This window comes from Mesoplodon bidens (genome assembly GCF_964165515.1).
Source record: "Mesoplodon bidens genome assembly, chromosome: 4".
NCBI classification, from domain to species: domain Eukaryota; kingdom Metazoa; phylum Chordata; class Mammalia; order Artiodactyla; family Ziphiidae; genus Mesoplodon; species Mesoplodon bidens.
In genome coordinates, this window is record NC_138160.1 from 135,517,420 (window position 1) to 135,539,013 (window position 21,594).

The window sequence follows — 21,594 nt, forward strand, 5'->3', positions numbered from 1 at the left end:
TTTGGCCATTGGCTCTTGTATTCAACAAATAGTTCATGAAATGTTAATTAAGCAAGTAATGCTAGGATGTGCCCAGCTCTGTGCTAGTTGCTATGGGTCAGACCCCCCAAAAGATGACAGTTATCCTTGTCGTTTTTGGTGGTACAAAGAATTAGTAAAATATAAAGCAGTTTATAATGCAGTAGGAAATTATGGACTCCAGACTGTGAGTGCTATGGGAATCCAAGAAATGAAGGTTGTGGTGGAGTTCAGCTGGTCAGACCTTCATGGAGGGGGCCTGTCTTGAATTGGGCCTTGACAGTGGTCAAAGGTAGGATATGAGAAGGGGAGAGGACAGTCCACTAGGGAGCAGAGAGAGTTTGAGCAAAGGCACAAGGCAGGAATGTCCATGGGCAGGTTTATGGCACCGTAAGTACTCTTGCCGCAGTGGACAGGTCGTGTTGGGAAGCATAGTCTTGAAGGACGTCCTTTGGATGGAGTGTCCCATTTATAGTCGCAGTCATTTGCTTTTGAGTTGGAATGACTCTGAGAGAGGTTCAAGTTCAGTGATTCCTAACTAGTTGTTTTTGCTTTTGTTTTTTCCTAAGTACATTTGATGGACAGTATCAACATCCTCAGTACATCACACCCAGCAGCCATTCCCCTCCCCAGCTCTACCCCATTTTCTCCCACTCAAGAAAAGAGATGAACATGCAAACAATGATACCATGGCAGGACTTTGAACCCTCCCTCACACATAATAAAAAGCACCTTGTTTGCAAACCTCACTAGTCAAACTGTTGCTGGGACAAGTTGCTGCAATAACCTTCGCAACAGAGGTTTTGCCATCATGGTTGAGAAGCACTACTAGACAAGCCTTCATATTTTACAGGCAGAGAAATTGCCCTTTTAGAGTGAGGGAAAGTGTGGTTTGAGGGCCTATGTCAGTCTTCAGGCTGAGCCACATTCGAGTTGCAACTTCACATCCATGAAGCTGAGGTTTGCATGCCCCGAGCTGGTGGTCGAACTGAAGTCTTGCTCTTTGTTTCCACAGCAGATGGAATGGCTTCCCTTTCTGAGTTTTAGCAGGTGCCTCTGAAAGGCAGCTCCTCTCCCCAGATACAAGTCACGTTGGTGCCCCTGCTGTGGTGCCCTGTCACAGGCCCCAGCGGGAGCAAATCAGCAAGCTGCCTACTGTGGCATGACCTCCCCTCCCAAGAGGGTGGGATCTGCCGGGTTGGGTTGTCAGCGGAAAGCCCTCCTCAACCCTGGCAACACAGGAAGCAGCTGAGTGAAACGGCAAATGGAGTGGTAAGCCCTTTAGCCCCGCCAGGATCTTTTTCTTTGCTGTAAACAAACAGGAGGGTAGGCCTTCTCCAGAGACCCAAGTCGAGGCTGACTTGGACTTCTCGGCTGTGACCTCAGGTCCCCTGTGTGGAGAGAGGCTGCAAGTGACGGGGGCTCTGGGCCTGGGAGACCCACAGGGAGGGACTTACACATCAAAGGCTGCCTGAGACAGAGCCAGCTGTCTGACTGCCAGCAAGGCAGCCTTGAGTTGTTGTCTTTTAAAGTACATTTTAAATTTTTGATCAAAGCAATACACGCACATGCTTAAAAGAATCAAATAGTATTGAAAGACTCACAGTGAAAAACAAGCATCCAGTGCCCACCTCCCCCAGAGGCTGCTGCTTTTAACTTACCATTTCTTCCAGTAGTTGCCTCCAGATCTCTAAATGATATGCTTCTGCTGCTCTTTCTTGATTTATCTATTCTAGGTGTCATCTATTCACTTCCTGCCGTGATAGATGAAGATTTCGCTTTCTGACACCATCCCTCTGTCTCCCCTGCCCTCATCTTCCAATATAGTAAGAGCTCTGTTTTAACCCAAATCATGTTTCAAGCATCTACCTTATTGAGACGTGTAAATGATGACCATGAGAGAGCCGAGTAATGTCCTTCGATTGTAGTATTTCCTTTCTTACATGGATTTTCGTTTTACTGCAGAATTCTTCCTCCCTCCTTCCCTCCCTCCCTTCCTTCTTTCTCATATTCCTCTTTTTCTTTTACGGCGCTTGTCATATCAGTTACTGTGTTAGGTCCCCTTGTCTTCCCAGGAAGTTGCAGTGTTAGCCCAGCTCAGCCCCGAACTAGCCAAGGGACCCTGCCCAAGTCCTCTCGTGTCTTGACCTCAGTGTCCTTATAGTAAAAAGAGAGCTCAGGTAGGAGGCTAGAGACCCATCTTGTCCTCATTCTAAACCTCAAAGCCCATCACCCCACCTCAGAGATTTGTATGTCTGAGGAATCTCTCCTCCTGGGCGGGGCAACCCCAGGCGCTGGCAGGTGGCAGTGCCACAGAAGCAGGCCGGGGAGGGGCCTGGTTCAGGCCCTGCCTCGTGGTGGTCCGCTCACCCTGCGGTCTAGGGGCTGCTCCCTGGGGTAGTGTGGCTGCGTCTCTTGCTTTCTTTTTCTTCCCTGTTCATTTTCATTCAGCACAGTCTCTGCGTGTAGGGGCAGCATCGTACTCCCCAGACTCCCCAAGCTCCTGCCCCAGCTCCAGCTTGCTTTGCCCCACTTCCGCTTACGTTACATATACCCAAATTTCCCCAAAAGTGGTCATACATATACTAACATTTTTTGGTAAAAGCTTTATTGAGATATAGTTCACATATTGTACAATTCACCCATTTAAAGCATACAGCTCAGTGACTTTTAGCATATTCGCAGAGTTGTGCAACCATCATCACGATTAATTTCCATAACATTTTCATCAACCCAGAAAGAAACTTCATACCCTTTAGCAACACCACCTATTTCCCTCAATCTCTACCCTGAGGCTAGGCAATTACTAATCTATCTTATATCTCTATAGATGTGCCTATTGTGGACATTTCCTTTAAAAGGTATGTTATGCTTCTTTCACTTAATATAATTTATTATTTCCAAAGTTCATCTACATTGTAGCATGTATCCATAATGCATTCCTTTTTGTGGCTGAGTAATATTCCATGGTATGGATATACCATACTTTATTCATCTGTTCATCAGTTGATGGATATTTGAGTTGTTTCCCTTTTTGTCTATTACAAATAATGCTACTATGAGCATTCATGTACAAGTTTTTTTGTGAATGTATATTTTTATTTTTCTTAGGAATATACCTAGGAGTGGAATTGCTGGGTCTTATGGTAACTCTGTGTTTAAAAACGTGAGGAGGGGGCTTCCCTGGTGGCACAGTGGTTGAGAGTCCGCCTGCCGATGTAGGGGACACGGGTTCGTGCCCCGGTCCAGGAAGATCCCACATGCCGCGGAGCGGCTAGCCCGTGAGCCATGGCCTCTGAGCCTGCGCGTCCAGAGCCTGTGCTCTGCAAGGGGAGAGGCCACAACAGTGAGAGGCCCGTGTACCGCAAAAAAAAAATAAATAAATAAACGTGAGGAGGGACTTCCCTGGTGGCACACTGGTTAGGAATCCGCTTGCCAGTGCCGGGACACGGGTTCGATCCCTGGTCTAGGAAAATCCCACATGCCACGGAGCAACTAAGCCCATGCGCTGTAACTACTGGGCCTGTGCTCTAGAGCCTATGAACCACAACTACTGAGCCTGCGTGCCACACCTACTGAAGCCCATGCGCCTAGAGCCCGTGCTCCGCAACAAGAGAAGCTACTGCAATGAGAAGCCCGCGCACCGCAATGAAGAGTAGCCCCCACTCGCTGCAACTAGAGAAAGCCTGAGTGCAGCCACGAAGACCCAACGCAGCCAAAAATAAATAAAATTAAAAAAAAATTTTTTTTTAAACATGAGGAACTGCCAAACTGTTTATCAAAGTGGCTGTACTATTTTACATTCCTACCAGCAATGAACGGGGGTTCCAATTTCACACCCTCACCAACACTTGTTTGCTTATAGCCATTTTAATAGATGTGAAGTAATATCTCATTGTGATTTTGATTTGCATTTCCCTAATAACTAGGAGTAATAATCATCTTTTAATGTGATTATTGGCCATTTGTATATCTTCTTTGGAGAAAAGTCTGTTCAGATCCTTTGCCTATTTTTAAAATTGGGTTGTCTTTTTATTATTGAATTTTAAGAGTTCTTTATATATTCTCCATGTTTAGCAGATATATGATTTCCAAATATTTTCTCCCATTCTGTGGATTGTCTTTTCACTTTTTTTTTTTTTGGCCATACTGCACAGCTTGTGGGATCTTAGCTCCCCAACCTGGGATCGAACCTGGGCCCCAGCATTGAAAGTGCTAAGTCCTAACCACTGGACCTCCAGGGAATTCCCTCTTTTCACTTTTTTGATGATGTCTCTTGAAGTACAAAAGTTTTAAATTTAATTTTGATGGTGTGTAGTTTTATCTATTTTTTATTTCATTGTTTGTGCTTCTGGTGTCATTACATATTCCAAAGTCACAAATGTTTACTCCTGTGTTTTTTTCCTGAGAGTTTTATAGTTTTAGGTATTACATTTAGGTCTTTGATCCATTTTGAATTAATTCATTATGTGGTGTGAGGTAGAGGTTAAACTTCATTCTTTTGCATGTGGATGTCCAGCTGTCCCAAAACCATTTGTTGAAAAGAGTATTTTTTCCCCATTGAATTGTCTTGGCAACCTTGTCAAAAAATCAGTTGACCATAAATGTTATCTTTGGATTCTCAATTCCATTCCATTGATCTATATTTCTGTCCTTATGCCAGCACCACACTGTTTGATTACTATAGCTTTGTAGTAAATTTTTACATCAAGAACTGTGCATCTTCCAATTTTGTTCTTTTTCAAGATTGTTTTGGCTATTCTAGGTGGGTCCCTTGAATTTCCATATGAATTTTAGGATCAGTTTGTCAATTTCTGCACAGAAGCCAGCTGGGATTTGAATAGGGATTACGTTGGATTTATATCAGTTTGGGAAACGTTGCCATTTTAACAGTGTAAGTCTTCCAATCTATGAAAATGGGATATCTTTTCATTTATTTGGGTTGTCTTTAATTTTTTCAACAGTGTTTTATAGTTTTCAGAGTATACATTTTACAATTCTTTTTGCTATATGTATGCCTAAGTATTGTATTGTTTTTGATGCTATGGTATATAGAGTTGTTTTCCTAATTTCATTTTTATATTGAGCATTGCTAATGAATAGAGATGTAATTGATTTTCCTTATATTCTTATATCCTGCAACTTTGCTGGACATGTTTATTCATTCTAATAGTTTTCTAGTGGATTTTTTTGGATTTTCTACATACAAGATCTTGTCATCTTCAAATAGAGATAATTTTACTTCTTCCTTTCTAATGTGGATATCATTTATTTCATTGCCTTTCCTAATTGTTCTGATACCCTGGCTAGAACCTCCAGCACAATGTTGAATAGAAATGGAGAGAGTGGACCTCTTCGTCTTCTTCCTAATCCTGGGGGAAAGCATTTAGTCTTTTATCATTAAGTCTGGTGTTGGCTGTAGCTGTTTTTGTAGCTGCCCTTTATCAGGTTGAGAAAGTTACCTTCTGTTCCTAGTTGGTTGAGTGTTTTTATTATGAAGGAGTGTGAGTTTTGTGAAATGCTTTTTCTGTGTGTGTTGTGATGATCCTGTGGGATTTGTCATTTATTGCATTGATATGGCTTATCACATTCATTGATTTTTGGATGTTAATGTTAAGCCAGTCTTACATTCCAGGGTGAATTTCACTTGGTCTTGGTGTATAATCCTTTTTATATGTTTCTGGATTTAGGTTTTGTTGGGGGGACTAACATTTATGATGCACTTTCTGCCTACCAAGCTTTTTACATGGGATAACTCAGTTTTCAAAGCATATGAGGTAGGAACTATTATTATTCTTTATATCAAAATGAAGCACGTGAGGCTCAGAAACATCATGCCATCTTCCCGAGGTCACACAGCCAGGTAGCAGCAGAGTTAGGACTCTAGTTCACTACCACACTAAACCACCTCTAGTGAGCATATCAATGGTGGACGTGAGATGATTTTCACATGACACTCAGACCTGTGTTTGTTTTCATTGTTTTTTATTTTTTGTAGTTTCCCTCTGCTTCTCTATTAGTGATTATGATATAAAGCTTTCTTCTAAAATATATTTATAAAGTAGAAACAAAAAGTCTATTTAGAAAAAATACTAAGTAAATAATTGTACAGGCAGTTTATGGATATGACTACGTATTCTGTGTTGATTTAAATTATCTATGTTATTAATAATGAAGGAGAAGGAATGGGAAACTAGAAATGAAGACATGCTAAGTCATCTCTTTCCTCCCGTGTTGTCGGGGAATTCAGTATGTTCATGCGTTCTTTCATCCATCCAGTACTTCCTCAGTGCCTCATCTTTCCTTGGCACCCTACTAAGGTCTCCAAGGTTTTCAGTGATGGGTAAGAAATGGTCTCTGGCTTCAGGGAGCTTGCACATGCATGCGTCGTTCTGCTCTGGTTCGGGGAGCAACGTATTTTTAATCTCGTGGGCAAACTCAGATTGAGTGCTAGTGGCCACTTGGAGTTTTGTATTTCACAAGAAGGATTCTGAGGCTACCCGTGGACTCATTGAGAAATAGAGACGTTATCAATGAGCAACATTTGCCCTGGTATGGGAAGAGGAAGTAGCAGTACTTTGGAATTTTTTCCTTGCTCAGTCAAATGCTGCTCCAAATGTTTTTTTTGTGGGGGACAGTCTAAGCCTCCCTTATATTTATTTTTATATTTATATATTTATTTACTTATATATATTTTTATTTGCAGATATAAATATACATATGCATTTATTTTTTTAACTTTATTTTTATTTATTTGTTGCTTTCTAGCTGGAGAGATTTACAGACAAGGAAAATATTTCTTGGCCTCTCATGAAACCCAAAGGTGACAGTTACCTAATCTTTATGGCTTGAAAGAGTCTTACTCTTCAGAGGAAAGAAAAGGCAGCCAAGTTGGAAAAAAAAAAGAAAGTAAAGTGCTTGGTACCTTTCAAAAAGGTACAAAAGTGGTGCAGTCTAGAAGAAAGGGCTTAGAACTGGGAGTCAAGATATCCCATTTCTGCCCTAACTCAGTCACTAGTAGTGACCATGTTACCATGAATGAACGTTTTCATTTCTTAGCAACAGTGTGTCCTCCCTAGAAAAATAGCAAAAATAACACCTGTCCCCTCGAACCTGCAAGGGTGTTATGATTGAGGAAATCAAAATGAAAGATCTATAGAGTTAAGAATTAGTGTAATATTTCTGATGCCTTCCTCTTGTGTAGGAGAGTTGTTGCAATGTTTAATTCATCCATTCACTCTCTTAAAAAGAGGCCATCCAACTAGCTAATATTTCCCGAGTGCTTGCTGTGTGCCTGCTGTTGTGCTGAGCATTTCACGTGCTGTAATGTTATATAATCCTCATAATAAATCACTGAGGGCAGGGACTACTATTAATCATCACCCTTTTACAGATAAGGAAACGGAGGCTCAGAGAGGTTAAGGAACATACTTATGGTTATGCAGCTAGGAAGTAACAGATGGCGGATGTGAACACAGAACCCGAGCTTACCCACCATACTTAGCCTAGTTTTCCATGTCATTAAACCTTCTGACTTTTTTCGTTTTTGTTCCAGAAAGTCAGTCAGAAAATAACAATGCAGATCTTTTGCTTAGAGAATAGCAACCTGCATTCCCAAAGCCAGGCTCTCCTAGTGCCCATCCTGTGTCTGTGAGGCCCCTTGCTTCTTGTTCAGGATCTGTCAGTCATCTCAGTGGGGGAGTGGAGGGGTGGAGGGGTGGAGGGGGTCGGGCACGGGGCCTACAAGACCTTCTCAGAAGCAGATTGCCTGAGAGCCCAGTGTTATTACTACTCGGTGAAACCAGGCCCCTGAGTTTCAGTTTGTTATGAAGATGCTGAATTTAAATCTGCCATGAATGCCCCACATTGCAGGTTGCAGCTGTGTCTGGTAAATGGTGCTCCCAGAACAGTGTTAGTTTTTTAAATATTTTATTAATTTCTCTTCCAAAGTGACAAAATGACCACGTGGTCGTAGACTCAGTATTAAGAATTCTTCTCCTTTGGAAGATTGCATAACAGGCAGGACACTTGCGGTGGAAAAGAAGTACTTATTTTCATGTATACCTCTGATAAAATTTCCGGGATGTTTTTTCTTTCTGACTGATGTGGAGTTGGCAGTGACTTCTAGCACTTGGGCTAAAAATGTCTGATTTCCTTCTTCCTTAGGCAGTGAATGATCTACAAAGGAACAGAGAAATCCATTAGAGAAGCTGTATTTATAACGGAAATAAAGACTCCTAATTTACTGGCTCTGTAGGTCGTTCACTTATTGATTCTCATCAAGGGAAGGACAGGGGTATTATTGTGTTAAAGGGGAAAATCTTAAGGATTATTCTGGTAAATGAGTATTTTAGAATCTGAGAACCTTAGAATAAACCCAGGTTATAGGAGGAAGGAGAAGGTAAAGATCATAAGTAGGAGTCAGGGAAGATGAAGGAACGGAAGACAGATTAGAACTGGGAGTGTATACATTGAGCTGGGAGTTTTTATGGAACATTTCTGACATATTTAAAATTGGAGGGACTTCCCTGGCGGCTCAGTGGTTAAGACTCCGAGCTTCCATTGCAGGGGGCCCAGGTTCCAGCCCTGGTCGGGGAACTAAGATCCCACATGCTGCGTGGCGTGGCCAAAGATAAATAAATAAATTAAAAAGTAACATAAAATTGGATAAAAAATTATCATAAATCTCTGTGTATAAGCATCACACAGGATTGACAATTATTAACTTTAGCTGGTTTTCTCTCATTTATTTCTCACGCTTCCCCCATCTAATATGATTTGGAAGCAAACCCCTGTATCCTTTTATCCATATTTTAGTAGGTATTTGTCGAAGATAAGGACTATTTTAAAATATAACCTCAATATTGTCACATCTAAAAAATAATGTTTCCTTAATACTGTCAAATATCGAGTCAGTAACTAGCCAGAGAAATTTTCCTGTTTTTTCATACATGTTACAATTTCATCTTTATGGTGGTTTGTTTGAAATAAGATCCAAATGAAGTAAAACCACGTGATAGTCTAAGTCTCTTATCATCTATAACTTCCCCCTCCATCTTTTTTTTTTTCCCTTGCACTTTATTTGTTAAAGATACTCAGCCATTTGTCCAGCAGGCTTTCCCATAGATTGTATTTTACTGAGTACCTCACCGTGGTGTATTTTAACATGTTCTGTGCTCTGTATTTCCTGTCAGATTGTATGAAAGGCTTGATTAGATTCAGGTATTTTGTTTTGGGTTCAGCACTCTTTGTAAGGTGATGGTGTGTTTTTCCATCAGGAGGCACATAATATCTGGTTGTCCCTCATGTAGTGATGTTAGCAGCAGTTGGTGATCAGTGCCTACATCCATTTGTTCATTAGGGGTTGGAAACTGGGATATTTTAATTCTGTGAATATTTCTGGGGGAAAAAAGAAATACCTTTATAAAGAGAAGCATCTCTCTCTCCTACAATTCATTTATCCAGTGGTACAGTTGGTATAGGAAAGATTGGTTCAATGTTTGCGTCTTTCCTTTTATTTATTGATTTCCAACGTAAAAGTTGGTTCACAGGCATCCTCCAGCAGTAACAAAGGCATAAAACCAAGTTTTTATTAAGTGTCTTTACGATCTCCTGGATTCACATATATTTGATATTGTTTCAAGTCCCTTGAGTTGTGCTAACTGGTGCTCAGATCACCCCATCTTTGGCCAATGGAAGCTGCCTCAATTTGGCCCCTGGGTCCCTTTGACATAGCCCTGTTGTCATAGATAAATAGTTGCTTCTAGGCCTTTCTTATAAGACAAACCTAGGTTCCAAGCCCAGCTCCAGCACTTGCCAGCCCTTGACTTTGTAAAGTGACCTAAATTCTGAGCTTCTGTTTGCTCATCTGTAAAATGGGAATAATCATAATACTTACCTTTATAAAGGTTGATGCAAGATTAAAATAGCTGAGTGCTTGGCAGAGTGACACAGAGTAATGGCTTTAAAATGTTAGTTTTAGGGCTTCCCTGGTGGCGCAGTGGTTGAGAGTCCGCCTGCCGATGCAGGGGACGTGGGTTCGTGCCCCGGTCCAGGAAGATCCCACATGCCGCGGAGCGGCTGGGCCCATGAGCCATGGCTGCTGAGCCTGTGTGTCTGTAGCCTGTGCTCCGCAACGGGAGAGGCCACAACAGTGAGAGGCCCGCGTACCGTAAAAAAAAGAAAAAAAAAGTTAGTTTTATTATTATTTGAATTAACGAAGAGAATTATTAGGGCTCTGGAGCTTACAGATCATTATGCCCTGGGCAATCATTAACCCTTCCTGCAAAATTGACTTAACATTAATGTACTAAAGAAGACACTCTTTTCTGTGGATTGGCAAATGGTTTTGCTGTAGAACTGAATGCCACACTTAGAATTCAGGGCAGAGAAGAGAGCAGAGGAAGCAGCATAGGTGTGGAGAGGGCCTGAAACCACCTCGGTGAGGCCAGGCACCTGCAGAGGGCAGAGGAGGCAGTCACTTCTGAGCTCCCCTGTGCCCTCATTGGATGTGGCCTTCACTGTTGCCATAGCGCGTGACAGGGAGGTGAGTTTGAGAACTCAGTGAAGTGTGAAGCGGTAGTCAGCAGCTCAGCCCCATCTGCCCTCCCAGCCGGGCCTAAAGGAGACACAGGGGCAGCCTGCGTGGGGTGCACTCTGCAACTGTGTCAGCCCTTCACAGCCTGGGCCCAGCTCTGCTGTCGCTGGTCCTTTTCTGCCCTGGCCTCTGACACCGCATTTCCTAATGAGTGAGGCAAATTCTCTGACACTCTTGAGATTCCAGCCCTGAAGCAGGTCTCAGGCTTCCCTGGGATTAGGGATGGGGAGGGAGGGAGGGCGCTCTCCGGAGCACAGTCAGCCTTCTCCGTGTTTCCTCATTCGAATATGCTAAAGGGTTAACAGTTGCTGCCACTGCTGCTTATTGTTATGTTGTTAATCTTTTTTTAAAACTCGGTTTTCAGATTTTTGTTCACCTAGTCTACTATTTGTTTTGCTGTTTTTTGCTTCATTTATTTCTGCTTTTGTAATTAGTAATCCCTGCATTCTCATTTTGGTGGTTTGATTTTTATCCTTTTTTAGGTTTTTGAGTGGAAAATTCAGTTCATTTAATTCTGCTTTCTTATTTCCTGTGAAATGCATTGACATTTATTCATGCTCTCTTTCAGTTCTAAATATTTTATAATTTCTATTTGAATTCCTCTTCAGCTATGAATAACCTCGCAGTATGTTTTTACAAAGTTTCATAGATACGGGGTTTTTTCTTTGCTATAATTTGCATTATTGATTTCTAAGTTTATTGCACTGTAGTCAGTGAATGTTACTTCTAGAAGGTCATATTTGGGGGAACTTGTGAGAACTTGTTTTATGCCCTAAATCATGATGATTTTTAATGAATGTTTCATGTATGCTTTGAAAAATGAGTATTCTGTTTGCTGAGTGCTGAGTTCTTAAAATAGCAGTCAGCTCCTGTTAGGTAGGTGCTGTTTAGAACCTCTTCAGCTTCACTGCCTGGCAAAGTTCTCATCACACCCGCTGTAGTCTGCCAGGGTCAGAGACACAAAAATGTCCATTTTGGGCTGATTTGTTTGGTGTGGCTCACAAAACATACCATATGTCCAGGCCAAGGAAGACAATGGCTCTCATGTTTTTGCAAATAAGGTTAAATTTGCTGGAGTCTGAATTCTTTGACTCCCAGCTTAATTTCAAACTCTGGTTTCAAGTTGATAATCTTTGGCTCTCTCAATCGTGGATGTTTGTGTTATGCAATAATTTAAGAGTGGAACTGATAAATATCTTCTTGAGTAACAAAAACTGGAGGCTGACTTTGGCCCATGCTCTAGCGTCAAGCATAATTTGAGGTCCTTTGCTCCTGGTCACTGTGGTTGTATGAGTGTCACCATAACTTCTCTGAGCCTTGTTTTTCCATCAGTTATGTGGATATGAGACCACCTGCCCTCAGAGGGTTGTGGTGAGACTCAGTCAAGGCAATAGAGATAAAAAAGTACTTCGTAAGCTGTAAAGAGATCCTTAGATACCAGGCACGGGTTGAGGGCACCACGTGAAGAAGTAGCAAGTGGAAGCGGTCTTGGTGCGTGTTTCTTAACTCCCCGGGTTCTACGGAAGGAGCCTGGACAGGGTGAGCTTGGGAGAAGTGTTTGAAGGCCCCTGAAACTCTCCGTTTCCTTCTCTTCCATCCCCCCCCCAGTGCGGACAACAGAAACTGCCGCCATGACCACCCACGTCACCCTGGAAGATGCCCTGTCCAACGTGGACCTGCTGGAAGAGCTGCCCCTCCCTGACCAGCAGCCATGCATCGAACCCCCACCTTCCTCCATCATGTACCAGGTTAAGTCCTCCCGGAGTACCGGGGCCGGATGGTGGGGGGTGGGATCAGGAATTCTGGGGATCCCCTGAGAGGGTTTGCTCTGAAGGCAGAGGGAAGTGGGATGCCTGCATCTAGAAGGTGAAAGGTCGTCAGCTGATGGAGTCCCTGGTGCACTGGTGGAGCTGAGCGTAAGCAATAGATAAGCTAGTAAATGTACACCAGGGCTGTTTCTCTTCCCTCAGGGAAGGCTTGTTGATCCGTTCTGACCCCAAGTACCTTCCCGGCTGTTCTTGCTGCAGCACCAACCAAGGTTTTGGCAGCTCTGACCTCATGAATTAAATATCGCAATTTAGAAACCCCTAGAGCCTGCCTGGGTAATTACTTTTCCTTCATGTATGTGAGAAGAGGTCTTCAACTCCCCACAGCTGATAATGGCTCCGGGAAGCCAGTCACAGTTGTTGGCTTTTGCCTGAGAGGCAAGCTTTTGACAAACCGTGATCGGATTGCTCAAAACTGCGATCCCACCGGGGCATGGTGGGAAGGGCTTCGGTGCAGCCGTAGTCATCCTTGCAAATAGCCCCTTGTCTGGGTGTGCTGGGCAAGTATACCATGTTATGAAAGAATTAGTTAATTGGAAATTTTTAGCTTTTTAGCTGTATTTGACCTTTTGAAAGTTCTTGGACTGCTAAATGAGACTGAATATAAACACATAGTATATTTTAAATTTCATTCAATGGCTAGATTTATTAAATAAGCACATGCCTGAAGGTTCACCTCATCCACTTGGTTTATTCACATTTTCTAACCCAGATTAAATTTTAATTATGTAAAGATCTTTTTTATTATTAGCAATACAGCAAAGTATTTATAACAAATAAAAATTTCCCTGTAGCTATGTCTCTATATATACACATATATACACCCACACACCTTTTTACCATGTATATATATAATTTTTTTTTTAACCAAAAGAGAATGACACTGTATTATGTTGCTCTATGATTTGGCTTTTTTAACTTAAAATTTATTATGGGTATTTTTCCTGACAATACTGCTATGCTACCACACTGTATTTAACCACCACATAGTACTTATAAGATAAGCCCATTGTATGGATATACTATTATTTATTTAGCTTTTTGCTGTTAATGGATATTTGGATGGTTTCCAGTTTTTTTATTAAAAAAATACTGCAGTTATTATTCTTGTACAGATGTATCTGCACCCTCAGGCAAGTATTTTTGCAACTGCTGGATCAAAGCAGTGTATATCTTCACCTTTTCTTCATCTTTCAAAAAAATTTTTTATTTTTTATACAATTTTTAAAGTTATTACAAAATATTGGCTACATTCCCAGTGTTGTACAATACAACCTTGAGCCTATTTTACATCCACTAGTTTGTACCTCGCATTCCCCACCACTGGTAACCACTAGTTTTTCCTCTATATCTGTGAGTCTGCTTCTTTCTAAAAAAAAAAAAACACGTCTTCACTTTTAAGAGCTATTTAGGCTTGTATGGTTTAAGCCTTTACTTCCAAGGCTCCCTGGGTGAACCTGATTACCCATGGGAAGCAGATGCAGGCCCTGGCTGTAGCCAGCTCCTGCCCAGTGGGATTCAGGGTGGGATTTCTTGGCAGAAGATGAGAGGGTGATGTAGAGATAGATTTCCACAGAGAACTTGGGCATTTGTTGGCAGCAGTTTATTCCCTGGACACCCAGCCACCTTGAACCTGTTTTCCAACCACCAAATGTCCCTGTTCTCTAATTCCTGCAGGCTAACTTTGACACAAACTTCGAGGACAGGAATGCTTTTGTCACAGGCATTGCAAGGTACATTGAGCAGGCTACAGTCCACTCCAGCATGGTAAGTCTCTGTGACCTTCAGGGACAGGCGTGCCCCCTGCTGGTGGGGGCGGGGCTGTGGGCAGCTTCTCTGGCCAGGGGCATGTGCTCAGCTGTTCCAAGAACACTCTGCCTCAGATCCATCTCCTCAAGCCCATCCTCATGCCCCACCCATCCCCTCTCAGCGCCTGGAGGCACACTGTTCCGTATCTTCCAGCCTTGCAAATCCTGCTCACCTTTGGGGCCGAACTCTATTCCCACTGTTCACTTCCCTGAGCTTCTCTAGCTTTGGGGGTTAACAGTTGATTAGATCCTGCCTTGTTTTATGCTTTATAGATAGATTACTGGCTGTGTGGAATTTTGGCCCTTGACCAAAGCACAAAGTTTCTCAAAAAAGGTTTGGAGTAACACATTCCTGGCGGCCTAAATCATTCACAAAGAGGGACCAGTTGTTTGACGGGTCTCTGTCTGACCCATCTGTGAGGGTGCCCTCCCTTCTTGGGCTTTCATTGATTTCATCCTCATGCATCGCTGACATTTCAATAATTCCAAATTTCTCATTCACAGGTTCTGCCTGTGGCTCAGTGGACCTTTCTCACTATATCAGCGATAGCCTAAAGCCTGTCTCACCACACCCTGCCCATTCATTCAATAAATATTGTGTACCTGGTACCTGGAGATACCCTGCTAAATGCTGGAGAGGGGGATATGCAAGGACAGATAGGGCTGGTCTTGGTTCTCAATGAGTCAAGTAGAAATAGACAGCCTTACCATTTATTGAACATTTTATGTGCAGATATTTTAAATGCATTGTCTTAATTAATCCTCACCTCAACCCCTTGAAGCAGGTTCTATTACAATACTCATTTTATGGGTGGGAAAAACTGAGGTCCAGAAAAGTTAAGTAACTTACTCAGGGTCCTGCCACTGACAAATGTCTGAGCTAAACCCAAGTCTGTTTGACTACAGAACCTGTGCTCTAGATGGCTCTTTGCAAACAAATAAAAATATACAAAGTTAAAGGTAAAAGGCATGGTGAAAGTTCAAAGTCTTTAAGGGGCCCTGAGAGGGTCAGAGAAAGCTTGATGAAGGAAGTGGGTTTTGAGTAGAGCCTTGTATACTGTACATAAACACACACATTATAACCATATATTATATATATATATATATATATACACACACACACATATATATATATAATATATGGTTATTATATATACATAATATATATGTAATATATATATATATATATACCATATATAAATGGTACTTTAAACTATATAAGGTTTTCTTATACATGGTATCACTGGAACCTTATAACAGCCCTGTGACTTGCAAAGAGATTATTATTCCCATTTTAGGGATGAGAAAACTGAGACCTAGAGAAGTTAATAAGCAGGTTGCTCATGATCCCAGAATTAGTGAATCACAGGGTTGAACCTAGAATCCAGGACTTAAGATTCCCTGCCCTGATCTCTTTGCACTGACCTCTGCTGTCCCCCACAATTAGAATTTTATCTGTCAGGGATGAGATGGAGAGCATCTGGCTGATGGAAGCAGCATGAGAAAAGGCACAGAATCAAAAGGCACAGAGACTGCCTGGGTTTGGACTGTAAAGTACATATAGGGAAATTCTTGGTGGTATTTATCAAAAATTAGATAAGGGTCAGTGCATAGAGTCTGTCTTCGTTTGATAGAGCTGCCATAACAAAATACCACAGACTGGGTGGCTTAAATAACAAATTTATTTTCTCCCAGTTCTGGAGACAAGAAGTCCAATATCAAGGTGTCAGCAGGGTTGCTTTCTCCTGAGGCCACTCCGTGGCTTACAGATGGCCGCCTTCTGGCTATGTCCTCACACGGTCTTTTGTCTGTGTAGGCACATGTAAGGTGTCTCTCTGTGTGTCCAAATTCTGTCAGATTGGATGAGGGCCCTTAATGGCCTCATGTTAACTTAATCATCTCTTTAAAGGCCCTGTCTCCAAATAGAGTCACATCTGAGGTCCTGAGGTTAGGACTTCAACATATAAATTTGGCGGGGGGGGGACACAAGTCAGCCAATAATAGAGGGCTTTAATTCATTTAATCAAAAATCAGTAGCAATGGGAATTTTTCATTGATGGGAGAAATGTGAACAGAAATACACTTGAGGAATAAGTTCCATTTGTTAGTTTTGTGCAGAACAAGTGGTAAGGAGGCGTGAGTGAGGCGATAGTTAAAGTTATCTACACTGGAGGTGTCAAGGGCCGGATGAGGGCAGTGGCGTGAGGGATGGCTAAGGGGACATGGATACGAGAGGCACTGGAGGTTGACTCCGCCTGGCTTCACAGTGTGCTGGGTGCTGGGGCCCATGGGAGTGACAACGATGCTGACTGAGGTTTCCTGGAAATACCAGGTCAGGGACACCAACAGGGCAGTCAGAGGAAGGGCCGGTTTGGAGGCAGATTGTATTCGTTTTCTATTGCTGCTGTAACAGAAGATTATCACAGATTTGGTGACCTAAAACAACACAAAGTTATTTGCTTACCATTTTTTTGGTCAGAAGCCTGGCATGGGATCTTACAGGGTTCACATCAAGGTGTGGGCAGGCCTGCATTCGTTTCTGAAGGTTCTAGAGGAGAATCTGTTGCCTTGTTTTTCCAGCTTCTAGACACTGCCCGCATTCCCTGGCTCAGCCCCCTTGCATCCAGCAGTCACACCACTCCAATCTCTGCTTCCATCCTCACGGCTCCTGGTCTGACTCTCTCGCCTCCCTTTCACTTATTAGGACCCTTGCCATTACACTGGGTCCACCAGATAACCCAGGATGACCTCCCCATCTCAAGGTTGCTAACTTAATTCCATCTGCAAAGTCCCCTTTTGCTGTGTAAGGTATTGTTTTCACAGGTTCTGGGGATTAGGATGCAGACATCTTTCTGGGGCCACTATTCTACCAACACAGGGATAGTGTTGATATGGTTTCAGTCAGGGTCTAGGATAGGGTGTACTGTTGACGTTCATGGCTAATGCCAAAACTTCACTTCCTCCACAATTTCCTCCTTGTACCTTTTGCTAAATCTTTCTGTAGAGTAGCTTTATCAGCAGCAAGAGACTTCATTAGATGTTCATCTTCTTGTATTTCTCCTGCCCACACTGGGGCTAGGTGAATTTCTCAAAGGGTAGGATAGCCAGAGAAAAGAGGAAGAAGAGGAGGAGGAGGAAGTGTGTAATCCATGTAATTGGCCACCTATGAGGAACAGTCAAGGGTTCTTTGCTGGGGGGTGAGATGGGGGCTGAGTGTCCAAATAAGGCCTGAGAGGTACAGCCTGTCACTATCTGAAATTTGAACTGAACTCACATTGGGTTTAAATCATGGACTTACAGAATCTTATCAAGGTAAAGGACCTGAGAGGTACAGCCTGTCACTGTCTGAAATTCGAACTGAACTCACATTGGGTTTAAATCGTGGGCTCACAGAATCTTATCAAGGTAAAGGACCTGAGAGATCCTTAGTCCTACAGCTGTCAACCTAGGCCGCCCATTGGAATCACCTGGAAAGCATTAAAAAACACTTATGCCTGGGCCCCTCTCCCAGAGAGAATGATTTCATTCCAGTGGAGCCCAGCCTGGGCATCAGGCATTTTCAAAGTTGCCCAGGTGACTAATATGCAGCCAGGGCTGAGAACCAGTGATTTAGGCCAACTCTTTGCCTCTAAATGAGAAAACCATGACATCGTCCAGATAAAAGTTGGGTCCAAGCAGAGCCAGGACCAGAACTCAAGTTTCCTGAAGCTCCATCCAACACACCATCCTGACCTCTACTACATTCCAGGCGTGATTATACAACAAATCTGACTGATGGTCAGCTGAACTGTCCGCAAGGCAGAGTCCACATCATTCTTGTTCACTGGCCTCTTTTCAGCACATAGCACCAAACCAGGGACCCGTGAGTGCTCAGTGAAAGGTTCACTGGATAAATGAATGAGAATATACCTGCCAGGGGGCAGTTTGGTGCTGATACGTAGACACATGTTCCCTATGCATTACTGTCACTCCCCTCTTCTGACACGTGTTCTGAAGCACCGGCAGCAGGAGACCCACAGGCTTGATCTTGGTCCTCTGTGGTCTCAAGCACAACATGTGACTGATTTAAAGAGTTCTCTAAATTAAGAATTGAAAGTGTGACTCGTCAGTGACATTTGCTGTTGAAAACAAAACTTTAAAAAGTAATAAGCTCCAAATTAAATCTGATCTTGTGCTAGGAAGATATTATGAAATAGATATGGTGTGTGGGATAACAAATACATCAGTAAGTGTTCAGTTTTGTATCTATACAAACATTCACAAAAGAGATGATCTGGTAATACTCCTTTTATTGTATTTTTTGAGACGTCCTTCATGTAACAAAATTCACCACTTAAAGTGTGCAATTCAGTGTTTTAATAGTAGATTCACAGTGTTATACAATTATCACTACTATCTAATTTCCGTCACCACAAAGAGAAACCCCCAAACCTTTAGCAGTCCCTCCTAATTCTGCTCTCCCCCAACCGCTAATCTACTTTCTGTTTCTATGGATTTGTCTGTTCTGAACAGTTCGTCTAAATGGATCATATAATAGGTGGCCTTTTGTGTCTGGCTTCTTTCACTTAGCATAATGTTTTCAAAGTTCGTCCATGTTGTAGCCTGGATCAGTACTTCATTCCTTTTTACAGAAGAGTACTATTCCATTGCATGGCTATACCACATTTTATCTATCCATTCACCCGTTGGGTTGTTTCTGTTTTTCTGACTATTAGAATAATGTTGCTGTGAACAAGCGTGGACGTTTCTGTGTGCACATATGCTTTCATTTCTCTTGGATACATACCTCAGAGCAGAATTGCTGGGTTATATGGTAACTCTGTGTTTAACTTTTTGAGGAACTGCCAGACTATCTTTTCCCTAGTAAGACTCTCAACTCCCTTTACAGATTACCTAGCATGTATGTATGTTTGTATTGTATTTAATTCTCATAAAATTCTCTGAGGTTGTTATTGTCATCATTATTAAACAGATGACTAAATGGAGAATTTTAGGTTAAGTGACTGCCTGAAGGCCAAAGGGCTAAGAAATGATGAAGCTGGGATTTCAGCCCAGATACTTGGACACTGAGATTAGGGCTCTTTCCAATGAAGCACTTACTAGGTGAGGTGAGTCATCAGATTTGTTTTTCATGCTGTTGTTAGTTTTGCCATCTGCTCTGTATTATTTTTAAAAATCTTAATCTTGATCTTAACCATCTTCCTGCTTATGAAATAGTAAAGTGGGCTCTTACAAAAGAGCAGACATTATAGTACCGTGTGATGTGAAAAGCGAAAGCCCCTGTTTATCCATCCCCACAGAGAGCTTGCTATTCATAGTTGTGGTATGTATTCCACCAAAATATTTTTCCATACACAATAATATACTTTCATAATTATTACTCTGTGTTTTTTAACCTATCCGCTGTACAAACTGTTTTGCTGCTTGCTTCTTTTCTTGCTAACTGTTTATCTGGGACAACTTTTGCTGTTGGAACTAGTAGATCTGCCCCTCCTTTCTGAGGTAGCCATCTGTCTTTGAAAAATGTGTCCTGCTTGTAGAGCCCTGGAGTGTCTGATAGAGATAATTTAGGCCAGTGCTTCTCAAACTTATTGTGCACCTGGGAGTGTGAGTCCCCTGGGAATTTTATTGAAATGCAGATTCAGATTCCATAGGCCCAGGGAGGGGCCTGGGACTCTGCATTTCTAATAAGCCCCACCCCACCCCCCACCGGGTGATGCTGACACTGCTGGTCCACAGACCACACTGTGAGTCGTGACGACTGGGGGCGGGGAGCTGTTGAAAAGTCTTGTGGCGCCGGAGCAGTTTCTCCCTGCTGAGCATGTTCTGCTTTTCAGAATGAAATGCTGGAGGAAGGGCACGAGTATGCGGTCATGCTATACACCTGGCGCAGCTGTTCCCGGGCCATCCCCCAGGTGAGACAGTCCTGCCCCTTCAGGGGGTGCCTCCACCCTCCACCCCACCCCCGTCCAGATTACTGACCTTCTCCAGGCAGCAGGGAGTGAAGCAGGGCCTCTTACCCGAGGGGGTGCACTGAAAACATTCAGAGAGCATCCCGTAAAACTGACACCAGCTTTTAAAAATTGCTCAATATTATTTTATTTTGAAAGCAGTATATGCTAACTGTACAACACCCAAACCACTGCAGAGAGGTAGAAAGTAAAAAGCAAGACATCCTCACCCCTCCCTCCACCACCCAAATCCCCCACCTCCCACCAAAGCATAATCACTGTGGACGCTTTGCTGCATATTCATCTGGCTCTCTTGCCTCAAACATCATGAATATTTCTGTGATTATTATTTTGTAAATTATTGTCATTTACAAAAGTGTGTTGTTTCCTATTTATACAGTTCTGCCACTTGAATTTTTGACACTGTATTCTTTTTTTTTTTTTTTTTTTCCGGTACGCGGGCCTCTCACTGTTGTGGCCTCTCCCATTGTGGAGCACAGGCTCTGGACGCTTAGGCTCAGCGGCCATGGCTCACGGGCACAGCCGCTCCGTGGCATGTGGGATCCTCCCGGACCGGGGCACGAACCCGTGTCCCCTGCATCGGCAGGCGGACTCTCAACCACCGCGCCACCAGGGAAGCCCTACACTGTATTCTTTATAACTGACTTTTTTCATGTTGACACACACAGATATTATTTTTACCATTATCATAGTTATATTATTTGTAGGTCCCACTGTAACCAAATCAACAGGCCACAGGTGTGTAAACAGAAACCATTCCTCTACCTTGCTCCCAATCCTAACCCCAAGAGGTAACTACTTATTAACAGCTTGGTTTTCGCACCCTTTCAGATTCTCTATACCTGTATTATATATGGATACACACGCACACACACTGTTCTGTGTTTTATTGAATAAAAACGGGATTAAATTACCCTTCCTGTCCTGCAGCTGTTTCCACCCCTCAGTTTATGGTAGCAATCTTTCCACCTCAGGTCAGAGATCTATCTCATTGCCCCTGACAGTTACGTAATGACAGTGTATGAATGCATCATACTTTATCCATTTAATCATCGACTTCTGGATGTTTAGCTTGGTGCTTCCATTTTAAGAATTTCTATACAACAGTGTGAAGACTGTCCTTGTGTTTACTACCCTTTGCTCACTCTCCAGTTTCAGTGACCTGTTAGCAGCCTTGGGTGTGCATGCTGTGAACACATCTGCCACGGGATTCTGATGTGCTGAAAACCACTGGGCAGAGAAAATGGGCTTCTTAATGGGCCCACGTATGGCCAGGGGACTTTGTCCCAAGTGCATCCAGAGCCACGGACAGAACGTTTTCCTCTGCTTAGGATCAGGCAGCGGCCCCCAGATAGGCGTAGGGGCTACTGGGG

General features: G+C 42.8%; 1 protein-coding gene across 1 annotated transcript in view; it reads left to right on the forward strand.

Annotated features, from left to right (window-relative positions):
* Positions 1-21,594, forward strand: part of CYFIP2 (cytoplasmic FMR1 interacting protein 2) — a 133,536-nt gene that overhangs the window by 5,191 nt on the left and 106,751 nt on the right. The window contains exons 2-4 of the mRNA XM_081230941.1: positions 12,224-12,363; positions 14,119-14,208; positions 20,087-20,164. Coding sequence (XP_081087067.1) covers positions 12,247-12,363; positions 14,119-14,208; positions 20,087-20,164 — 285 coding nt within the window. The 5' untranslated portion in view covers positions 12,224-12,246. The remainder of the gene's footprint in view (positions 1-12,223; positions 12,364-14,118; positions 14,209-20,086; positions 20,165-21,594) is intronic.